Genomic DNA, 12,401 nt, shown 5'->3' on the forward strand with positions numbered 1-12,401 from the left:
TCTGTTTCAAGTTAATTACTTTTAATTATATACTTACCCTTCCTGCCACCTCTTTGAGTAACAATTCTTTAGAGAGTCAGACAAATGTGCACAAAAATCTCCATAATTGTGTGTTCCTTCCCTATTCCTCATCTGTTTAATGCTCCATCCCAGCTATTTCATGTGTTTGCCTGCTGAAACTGACAGCTGCATTTATCTCTTCTTTGGTCTCGTATTGTTTAAGGATTGTTATGCAGAAAATTGCCTGCTGAGAGCCCTGAGATATTGATGCATATCTTCTGTGCTAATGAAAATTTTGTGAGAGGATGTATTGGAACTTGAGGTTCTTTGAATGTCCACAGGGTTTGTGTAGCAGTAGATTACCACAAAGCTTGTGTTCAGCTTGGTTAACATAATATTAAAGGGTATTTAAGCATCCGTCTTTGGGATAAGGAATGAACAAAATACTGTGCAAATTCCTGATCTCTGGTGGGAGTCTTTTTAAGTTGAGTTTCAACATAAAACAGAGCTTAAGATGTTAGAGTTGATAAGACTAGTTCCCTCTTCACAACATTCTTGAACTACATGTTGCCATTAGTTCCAGTTCTGTGTTTTGGGGACATTGCATAGTGATTTGCTTTCGGTGTATTGGTGTGTTTTTAAAGGTTTGTATCACTGTTAAAGAATATGAAAGTACCATATTTGTAGGTATGACCATAAATAAGCCCAAAACAAGCTATTCAGTCAATTTTGCTCATGTGGTATTTTAAGTAGCCAAATGAATCTTAAATTTCATCCGGTCATTTCTTTAATGGGCCTATATTTAGGATATTTGCATATTTTTGTGTAAATGAGTGTTTGCGGTCTATGCCTTTAATAGATACCTTATAGTTTACAATTGTACCTTCATGTCCTCATTTCTGTACCAAGTGTGAAATAATCTCCTGGGTTTACACTGTTTATATTTTCCTCTCTCAATCTCTTGTGTTCTAGATGAGATTAAGATTTTATAGTCTGTCTGCAAATTGACAAACCTCTGAGACTAGGAAGCTTACTTGTTGTTCTTTCAAATCATTACAAAGGTATAATATCCTTTTTATATAGTGGTTTGGTTACCAGAACTGAACATATTCTAACAAAGCCTTTACTAGTGTGTAGATTAATTTGGGCATAACTTCCCTTTGCTCTTATTGATGATATATTCATGTGGCAAGTGTCTTAATCATTCATGATTCCTGTTTTTCTTTTTGCAATTCCCTGGCTGCTTTTTGCCACCCACCTGCTGTTTTAATCTCAAATGTTGCTTATTTGCGAATTGTACTAGAATATAAATCACTGGTGTAGATAATGAAGACCTACTGTATGGGCCTGGTACAGATCACTGCAGCACCCCACTGCTTATATCTGCCCATCAGAGGATATATACCTTAAGATCATCCAGTGTTTCCTGTTAGTTAATCAGCTCTCAGTCTGTGTGGATACATAACCTTGGGTTCCTTTGGTGTATAATATGTGTCCTAAGTTTTTATGCAAGGATTATCAAGCGCTTTCTGGAAATCTGAATATGTAAATTTGCATATTTTAGTATAATCCACTGACCCTGTTCCTTGCTTGAAATAAATTATAAAGATTAAACAAGACCTTTCTAAATGGTATTTGGCTTTTAATATGCTGTTGGTTTGTAACTGTTCTTCTAATTCAGATTTTAATGTCGTTTCCATAATGTCCCCAGTAACAGAAATATGACTGATCAGTGTTTAGTTTCCTTGTTCACTTCATTTTCTTTTTTTTTCAGAAATCAGTCAACTGCAGATCTCCAAGTGATGTTGCCATATCACTATTCCTATGTTTTCTATGAGTTGAAATGTCAGCAATAACACTCCTCATTGCCTTAGGTACAACTGTGAAGTGCCAAAAGACCCTGGAATTGTATTACTTGGTAAGGCTATCTAGCCACTGCAGAATGTTTGTGTCAGTTCTAAAATTAGACTACCCAGAACTGATGGAACTCCTATAACATGGAGCATTCTATTGGTGTTTTTTATTGTAGAGACCTGCATGAAAAATTCATTAACTTGTTTACAGTTCCTTTATTATCATCTGTTATTAAACACCTATTCTCTTGTAAACTGTTTACTTCTGCTTTTACGTGGCTTTTAGTGTTGCAGCACCGCAACAAAGGGATCAAGAAAAATCATTCAAAAGCTTTGCATTATTGTTCTTGGTTCCTTTGCAATCTTCTTTTCTGACTTCTCTCTGAGTGGCACTGTGGATTACTGTGCAGAATTGTTAACAAAAATAAAGGTCTCACTTGTGTGATGTGAATCTGTTACAGTACATAGGTTTTGCCCACAGAATACTGAATAAGGAAGGTGACGCATCTAGTTACATAACTCACTATAATTTCAAGTTGAGATGAGATACTTGATTTTTAATAGTATGGTAGTCTGCTGACGTTATAGTAATTTCTTAAATAATACATAAAGATTTTTTAAAACATGGAATTATGAGTTATTTATCATTTTACGCCTCTTTATTTTGAATCACCAGTTATTACTTGGTTACAAGTTCTTTAACCGTCTGATTCGCTCACCTGTCGGAGTCAACAGATAGCTTAGAGCTTCTCAGTGTGTGTCACCAGAGAGTTTCCTGTGGGTGGAATGGTAACAGGTCTCTCACTGGCATCACTGCTAGTGAACGGTGGATGAAGTCAACCCCGACTGACTTGAGCCTGCTCCTTTCTGGCTATGCCCCGGTCATTTTTGCGATGCATCTTAGCAGAGCCAGCAGTGGCTGGGCTGTCGCATTCAGCCTGTGCTCGAAACAAGTACCACTACTGATTGAGCCACTCAGTTTTGTCCCTCAAAACGTTCCCGCCCTGTTGTTATCTGATCAGTGTATTAAACACAGTCTCACCAAACGTCCAGCTTTTCCATTTAGAATTACCCTTTGCCGTCTGTCGTTTTTAACTGTTTTGTCTCTGCAGTCATTTCTTATTGAATGGGATTTACTGTGCTCAACGTTTCTTTTTGTCTTTCCCCTCTGCTCTAATTGTAAAGATAATCCCTGGTTATTTTTGGAATAAGAAACAATAACTGATGCAGACTGATGAGATTTCTACCTCAAGGCAATAAAAAGATATTTTTTTTAAAAGCCCACTTCATGATGATGTTAACAGATTGTGTTTAATGGGCCTCTTCTGTAACAGGCACTATGGTGTCTGTATGTGCAACTGTTCTTTTAAATTCCAATGTCAGAGGGTTTTCTGGACTTCCTTACACTGAAGTTTTTAATTGTTTAAGTGTGCGAATTGTCTAATTTGTGGAGTAATTTAACGTTTTTCTGGGTTTTGTGGGGCCATTCAGTGTATAGTGGCTGTTCAGAATTGTTGTGTTTTACTTTTGTAAATGAACAGTGGGTAGGAAAATGGCAAAACTGTGGGTCATTTTAAGAGGCTAATAATCATGCTCTGAAAGGCTTCATCACTCATCTTATTTTTCAGGGTCGCTGCTTTTCCCAGCACTCAACAGGAAGGGCATTCGTGTGTTTTTATTGGCATTGTCTCATTCCTTTGTTTTTTTCTTGGGCTTCTAAAATTTGAATTCATCAAGTTATTGACTCAAGCCCTTTTTTTGTTATTCCCTCTAGTATCTGTGAATGTTTGTGCTGGGGATTATAAAGAAGATTCCTCACAGGTAAGGATTACTTTATTGAATCTTAGTACAGAGTTGTTTGTGTGTTGTGTTGGTAAGCTTATATTAAGCCGTGACATCTTGCTCATTTCTATGCCTCCTCATGTCCACGTTTCTCTCTTATTAGCTTCCCCAGGGCTATGTATTGCAAAGGCTCTAGTCACCAAGTGCCTTTGAATTCAAGTTTATGTGTTTTTCTCAAGGGCAGATCAATGACTTCTCCTTGTCTTAGTCAGATCTGTCCTTCACAGATTCCCTGTGAGCACCAAATTTCTGTGTTCTGTCTCCTTGTTCAGAGCACAGGGATCCTGTACTTTGTTGTTTTTCTGTGAACTACCTTTTAATATGCATCAAGCGGACTCTGTCCCCTTTATCAGTCTCATTGAACAGGTTTGCTGCTGATGGCAAGGAATAGAAAAGTGTTACAATAACTCATGTGACAAAAACTCCTTATAAAGTCCACATTTTTGTGCTCTATTAGTTTTATTTGTTATTTGTTTTCAGTATTTAGCATCGCTTTATCACAGAATAGCAGAAAAACACAACACGGGCTGCATTGCCTAAGCCAAAAGAGGTATTTATCACTGTAAAGCGCAACAGTAGCACTCTGGAAAATAGTTTTCTTGAGCTATATTTATATTGACGCCAGAAAGAGAAACAGACCATGAAGGCAATTGATTACTACTTTTAAAAAGACAGGACAGTCAGAGATAGAAGTTAAACATTCCCTTGTTTATGATTTTTTTTGGGACACCAGTGGCCTTAATTGCTGCACTTTTGCAGCTTAGATGTTATGACATCATGATACTTACAGGTGAAAATAAGAGGTCTCTTGTGTTAATGCTAGAAGATGTTGCACATTCCCATCCCCCCATGACTATAGAGAGAATTTGAATTCACTGTGCAGGTGTGATAGTCTCAGCATCTTAGATTTGGATTTTTAGATTGCTGCAGCATCTGTTAAATTCACAAAGCTGCCACAGAACACCTCCATGGGGGATATGTTTAACAGCTCTTATACTGCGAAATTACTGAAGGCCAAAAGAAGGATACAGAACAGCAAGGCTTTAAGTTTTAAAGCAGATGATATTAAGACTCCTGCATTATGAATTGGTAGATTAAAAAAAAACATAACTCAACTTACTATTGTCCATTATTTAAACACTGTATGACAGAAATAAGGTGGCATATTTTGCTGTCACACTAAACAAAAATGTGTATAGGTCTATCAAAATAAGCAAGACCACAGATAAAGTACAGTTTGAAACCTAATATCTGAAGCCGGCCATTTTTGGTGATTGTATACATTACTCTAATCGTTAATTTCTTAAATAACCTTAGCTTTCTGAGCGTTTTCTTGAGACATAGGAACATAAGAAAGATAAAGTGATTCATAAGTCACCAAATTTAAGTATTCATAATCCCCAAAGTCAATCGAGTGTTCCTCTTCAGAATCTACACTGAAGCTTGAACTACAGCACACAAGTGGAAAATACGAGGAAGTGCAATTGAAAATTGAAATGTAGGCACGGGCACTTCTTTACATAAAGAGTTGTTGGAATCTGGAAAAAGATGCCCATCCATGTGGTCGAGGCTGATTCAAGACACGGCTGGATGAGATCCTTGGATCAATGAGCTACAGTACTAAAGACCTAATGATCTTGACAGGCCAAATTGCCACTTCTTCTTTGTATGTTTGTTTGCTAGTAGTTAATCAAACCAGTCCTTGCTTCAAGTTCTCCAATATTCAACTATCCGCTTCAGTAACATGACTGGTTATCTCCCAAAACCCTCTGTGTGAAGTACCTCTTGTGCTCACTCTTAAATGTATTTTGGTCCTGAAAGTCCCTTGGGTTAACATTCTCAGTGCGATTCAGTTTTGAGTGTTCGAATCAATTGAATAATGTCCACTTGTAGTCTTCTCTACTCAAGGTTAATGACATTTCCTTTTTTTTTAACCTGTCAATATAGAGATTTTCTAAAGACTGGGAATGTACATAGATATTCTTGGATTGATTTCAGAGCAGCAATGTTTTTTGTAAAGTGGTGGTCAAAACTGTACAATATTCTAAATTAAGTCTTACTGATTTATATATTTTTATTATTATTTATTATATAATTTTAATCTAACTTGATTTGAATCCTGTGATTTTGACTCCATGTGTTTGTACCTTATTTTTTCTCCACATACAGTAGTGCAGAGGAGAAAAATGGTTTCAACAAAAACACCTACATTTTCTGTGTGTGTAGATTCTTCAGGCACTTTGTATCCCATGTTATATTTCTAGATTACATTTTGCTACATGCATGCTTTTCTCTGTCCTCATTAATGCCACCTGTCAGTATAAGGTTTTGAATGGAGCTTGTTTGCATGTGTGCCATAATATGCAGGTACCCTGAAATAAGATAAAGGATTGAAGATCATTTAGTGTAACCTAAAGAGACTTCTGTGGGTGGAATGTTTTTGTGCACTGCTTTTTACAGAGGGAAGAAATTGAAACCAAATTAATATCTGTTGGTAGCTAGAGTTTCAGAGACTTTTTGTAAAAATAATTTTTATCATGTGATTTATAAAGTCCAGGCAAATTGGATTAAATCTATGATTAGGGTGATTAGTTGCTACAAAAAAAAAATGAAATAAAAAATCCTTGCTTCACATTAGGCTTTAAATGATCCAGAAAATTGAATGCTCAAAGCATAACAAGCCCCCAGCAGGTAGCCCAGTCATGATGCTACGTGTTAATTTGCAATCAGTAGCTTCAGGAGGAGAGCAGAAATTGTGCTCATCCTTGATGTGTGAAGCCAGATTACAATTCACTCCCATTTTAGCTGTCATTAGTGTCAGTTCAGTCAGAGGAAAAAAAAATGTTTGATCAATTCCAATTAAAAGAAAAGCTCTGCCTTTATAATACAACTCAGAAGCTAGCTGATCAATGGCCACTCTGTCGTCTAAAAATGATACTTTCTTGTTTAAATTCTCATGTCAGTAATAACCATGAGATGAGTAAGTCAGGGATGTATGGATGTTTTATTTATTGCAGGATTTATGTTGAGATGAAACCTGAGTTGCCACAACTTGAAAATTATGTATTTTTATCAAGCACATCAGATCTCTAGGCTCACACAGCAAATTGCGAAAACCACTTGTCAGAGGGGATTAAGGAATTTGTGTTTTGAGAAACACATCACCTGAGCACAAAGGATGAAAGTGTTAAAGGCTTCAGTACTCTAAGCTATAAAAATAAATTATTGATATCCAAAAAAGTCTAGTGAAGGAACCCCTGTAGAAAAAACATCAATCACAGTGGAATACATTAACGTTGTGAGATTTAAAATAGACTTTTTCTTTACATTTTGTTCTAACAAACAGCTGTCTTTGCAAGACCACTTCTTAAGAGAGACTGCTGCACAAAAACTCCAGGGTTCCATCATGGATGTTCTAGTTTAACTAAATGTGCACTTTATAGTATCTGTTATTATAATGTGGCTGGTTTGAATTTTGCAGTGAAACGTTCTGTTCTTATTTTAGTGTGAAAAGCAGCTGTAGGTCTGAGTATTTGAAAAATGTGTTTTTTTTTACAACACTGATCCTAGCACATACTGCTACTCAACACCTTGAAAAGCTGTTTACCGAAACGTTGCAGTGCAGAAACACTAGCACCTAGCATTTAATTCACATTAAGGGTCTATGGCCACATGCAAAAAAACAGCTTTTATTAATTCTTTCAGCTTCTTTGTTTTGTTATTGCGTGTTGTTTTTTTCAGATGGATTCGGTCATTGCCACCTTGTAACACTGCTCCCACTCATTTGTTAAAGTGAGCAAAAGAGAGGCGTAAAAATGGAATCACTTAGCTTGGATGCAGAACTATGTCTTGCAAAAGCTTCTTGTGCATTTGTGCATGCCCAGACTGTTAAAGAAATATACAAGCACAAAAGTGAGAATAGGCATAATATTTGAACTCAAAATGGATTTTTTAAAAATGTCCCGATATCATGATGGGGAAAAAACAGCAGAGAATATTTCAACTGCCGTAGCCTTTGTTTTTACTGCAACGGAGAACTGTTGAGAACTAGCAGACACAGTTGTAGCAAATGTTCCGTATATACAAAAGTGTTGCAGATACCCTAGACTGCAGCTCTCCACAAGAACAATTGGTTTGTTATATCTCACCTTGATTTGTTCCATGTCAGTGTAATGATTTGTTACTTTACTTCTACATGATATGCCATGGGGTATTGAATGTGCAATAAACTGAGTACTATACTGGAAGAGAATCTCAAGACAGGAGTGATGTACTGTATCCTTTTTCTCTGTATGAACCAAATTGATGCCTTTTGTATTGATTACTATTTTTGGTGATTCCTGTTAGACTATAGCATTGCTCTTCAACACCAGTCTTCTGCAGTTGTGTAAGGGAATGAAACCTGCTTTCTCCAAAGCTAAAAAAAACATTGCACGGCCAAAAAACAAGTATCTTATTATTATATTGTTAATATTGTCCTTGTTCTCAAACCTGAATCTTAAATTTGTAAGATTGGCCTGATGTTATGAAGCTTTAACTGGATATTCCCTGCTAATGGGGTCTGACAGATCTGTCCTGTCCTTTTGCTGGAATATTTACTAAGAATAGCAAAATTTTCTTAGTCGAAGGCCTAACAGATAATCAGGCAGGGAGCTCACAACAGGGATCTGCCTAAGGAGGCATGAAAGAACAGAAAGTAAAGTGCAGTAGCAGTGCTCTTTGAAGGCATGGAAAGTAATCAGAAATTACATTTGAACTTTCTAAAGGATGTAAAGTATTTTTGAATCAAAATCCTTCAGTATTCTGTATTCAGTTGTAAATTAACTTTGCGGTTACTAGTTTTCACTCTGGTAACGTTTGTATTTTGTGGAAATATATACAGTACAAACCTTCCCTCAGTAGCCTTACCAAATGCATCTGCCCTGCTTATACCTTTCCAGTTCTTTTTCTTCAATGTTTTTGTTTCCACGTAGAATCATTATACTTAAAGAAAGATATAAATTTGTTAAAGCATGTGGGATTTAATCAGTTCATAGTTGATCTGTTGGTGATGGCAGATGTGTCCCTTCCATATTTAAATATTCCTTTGGGTAACTTCCATATTTAATGTTGCTCCATAGATTCGCTGCTCAGGCCTCATGAAGTGGAAGATCCCTGGGCCAGATGTCAGATGTTAAGCCTTATTAAGCCAATGCTTGTTATCCACTGTTGGGAGAAATGTAATCTTAATCAGTGGTGAAGTAGTGCATGTGCATTCACTTCCCCGTCTGATGCATAAAAATGAATGCATGCTTTCCTTTACCTATTCTCTTTATTTCAGTTGTTTAATTTTGTAGTATAGATTTGTATATACCCATCTCATTTGCCTGTTTCTTTATTGTGAACTGTCTTTAGTGCTTTTCATAATACATCATCTTTATAAAATATGATAAATTGTTTTTCATATGAATATATCAATGACCGTACACTCTCAATATAAGTAAATGGCAGATGCTTCTTTCAGTTTGTGTTGAGGTGATGAGGAAAATCAATAACTGTTATTTTATATGCTCACAATTCTTATTTTGCCTACCAGTCCCTAATGATAAAAAGAGAACTTGTTTCAAGTATTCTAAATCCTCACAAGCAGTAACAAAATCAACGCAGGGGACTTCCTCAGAATCAACAGTAAAAAACAGCCACAGGGCACAAATGGAAACTACAGGAAAATGCCTTTAAAACTTAGAACAGGAGGCATGTTTTTACACAAAATGTTGTGGAAATCTGAAACAAGCTAATACAGTACCATGTTGTTATAGCAGATACCCTGGATTCTTCCAAGAAACAGCTGGATGAGAACCTTGGATTAGTTAGAAAACAGTAGCCAAACAAGTTTTCAAACTTTTTGGACCAATTACAACCCCAGAAAATCTCAATGACCAACATGAGCGCGCGTGCGCACACACACACATATAATAAAAATAGCACTGAGCACTTAGTCAATTTGGATCATACCACCATGTAGCCATTTTCCAATGCTTGCTAACACTAGCAGTGCTGTCTATGCCAAGTTCAGCAGAAGAACTAGTATTGGTGGCCGATAAGGTTACAATACATCCGGATTTTCCCAGCCATGTCCTCTATTTTGATCCTTATGTCTCCATCTGGGAGGAATTTTCAAATATCCAGAAATCTCCGGGATTTTGATCCCATTAATTTCACCATGAAGAATAATTAACAAAAGTTATAAAGATGGTTAGAAAGAGAGAGTTTCTTAACTTCTCTAGTTCGCTTCGGGACCTACATTGTCGTTCAGTTTTCATCCTGTACGTGTATGATTATTTCATGAGAGAGCAAAAGTCTTTACTCATTCTGTGGAGTGCAGAAGCATTCCCTCGAAAGGTTCCCTATTTTGTTTCTCATGTTCCTACCCTCAAATGCCAAAAGCGAAAGTGTAAATTCACATCAGAACTAAAAAATACATTTCCATGGGAAGACTGGGAAGCTGAATGTTTGGTGTGTAAGCCTGATACTTTTGTCTCCGTGGCAAATAAAGGTGTCCTTGACTTGCAAGCTCCTGTTGACTCAGACAAACGCAAAAAGGCAATTCTTGGAGAGAGTTCGTCAACCAAATTAACAGATTCTTTTGTAAAATCTGGCAGCAAAACAGAGGATACTGTTATTGCAGCAGAGGGGACTTACAGTATGTATTTCACACAGTCAAGCATCATCACAGTTACTTTAACAATGAACATAAAACCTGGGATATTTTGAAAACCCTGTCCATCCTGACCCCCTTCCCAGATAAGGCAATAGGAAAGTTTCTCAGGATGTCCTCTTTTTTTTATGTTCAAATATGGTAACCCTAGCCAATGTATAATCCTCCTCATTCTCAATGGGTGTGCGTGATCTATCAGAGCTGGGATCAGTACTCTTGGCATCTGTTCCTTTCAGCCATGACGTAATACTTGATTTTGCGAGTTATTCATTTTCGATCACTTGTTCTGTTGGCGAACGTATCTCTGAAAGCCCGAGAGGAGTATGAACACTCAAGTATTAGCGCGTGCCATATCCACGTAGCTAAGTACGTAGGCTGCGTATTTTACAAGTTTATTAAATCAGAAAATATGAATACCCGTCTCAAGCTTTCTGAAACTGATTAAGTAAATTACACATGAAAAATATACATAATTTTAAAATTAGCAGTGCACACAACAAATTTCCAGGGTCATCTGGCGTACAGTACCACCTGGGGACACTCCACATACCACGGTTTGAGAACCATTGTTAGATTAACCGAAACTCCTCTTCTTCTTGTTTCCAAACCTTTATGTTCTGAGTTTCACATAGTTTGGAGTGAAACTACCAACCAGAGCACTCCTTAAAAAAAAAAACAGCGTAGGAAGTTAATAAATTCTACAAATATTGTTAAAAACATGCTAAACTGACAGCACTAGGCTGAAGGAGCAATTGTTTGCATTGTTTGAAATAGGAGATTAAGGCATGTTGCTGTTTCCTGTGCTTGTTTAGCTGCATCTTAAATGGATATGTTGGTAGACCTCTGAGAATGCCATCGCTGTGCTTTGTAAGGCAGTGTGATGCTTTGCAAATAAAAGTGACACACTCGCCTCAATAATGATTTATGAATCGTTTAATGTGTTTCAGATAAACGACAGAGAAAAGGATAGCAAATTATTCTGCCAGGAATAGAGTAATTGTCAGTCTAAAGGTGTTTATAAATCAAAACAATTTCAGCTTAATACGTTCTTTCAGTATGTCACTGGTTGTGTGGCTTAGGTAAGAACTGAAGAGATTTGTAATTTATTTTTGTGCTGTACAGATTGAGGAAGAAAGGAAAGAACGTTGCTTCAAGGATCTTTTTAATGCAGTGATTTTGATTACTCGGTTTGGTTTCCGATAAGCAAAACTCTTGACAGCTATTGCAAGAGAAAGCAGGAATACTTTAATTGAGGATACAGCACTCCTTGAAGCAAAGCAGTTTTGCTGCCTGTGGGTTGAAAACCGACAATTAGGAAGAATCTTTTTAGAAGACACGGCTTGTGTATTATTTGTTAAAATTGCTAAGGGCTTTCTTTTTACATTTCAACTAAAATCATGGCTGCCTGGGTAGGTATTTCCACTGCACTGTACTGAATTCAGTGGAGTGAAGACATTTTTTGTTGATAAATGATTAGTATAACCAAGCCTGAAAAGATCTGCATGTCTCAGTGGTTTGCGTTGAGCTTTTCCTTTCAAGCTTTATTAACTTAGAATACCTTGAAGGTTTTGATCAGCTCCTGTCTTAACAAGAATGAAATATGAGCAAACGATAAGGTTAAGGTGAGGTAAAAAGGCAAAAGGTATCCCTGTCATCTGGTTAAATGAAGGCACTTCAAAAATGAAAAAAAAAACAACAAATTATTGTACAAGAATTGTACATCTGTATCTGAATCTTCAGTGCTACACTCAGTGGGATTAAATCTTACATCTTATATCCCTGGATATAAAAAGTGCCATGTTACTTCTAGCTCTCATGGACAGGAATTAAGACGTTTTGAGGATTGAGACTTGTTTAAGAGATTAGAGTGTTTCATCTTGTGTCACATGCCCAGAATAGTTTGCCCTCTTTAAAAAAGGAATACTTCTCATGACATTTTTTTCAAAAAGAAATTATTTTTCTTGTTATTGCTGTTCCACTAGTTCTCTTACTATAAATGGCTTTCCAGT

At 36.7% G+C, this 12,401-nt stretch overlaps 1 protein-coding gene across 4 annotated transcripts in view; it reads left to right on the plus strand.

The window, feature by feature from the left end:
• The window catches only part of b3glcta (beta 3-glucosyltransferase a), an 89,244-nt gene that overhangs the window by 7,553 nt on the left and 69,290 nt on the right, over nt 1–12,401 (plus strand). For all 4 annotated transcript variants that reach the window (XM_069190137.1, XM_069190138.1, XM_069190139.1 and 1 more), the window contains exon 2: nt 3,628–3,674. In XM_069190137.1, the coding sequence (XP_069046238.1) occupies nt 3,628–3,674 (47 nt within the window). The remainder of the gene's footprint in view (nt 1–3,627; nt 3,675–12,401) is intronic.

Source organism: Lepisosteus oculatus, chromosome 5 (genome assembly GCF_040954835.1).
Source record: "Lepisosteus oculatus isolate fLepOcu1 chromosome 5, fLepOcu1.hap2, whole genome shotgun sequence".
Lineage (NCBI taxonomy): Eukaryota > Metazoa > Chordata > Actinopteri > Semionotiformes > Lepisosteidae > Lepisosteus > Lepisosteus oculatus.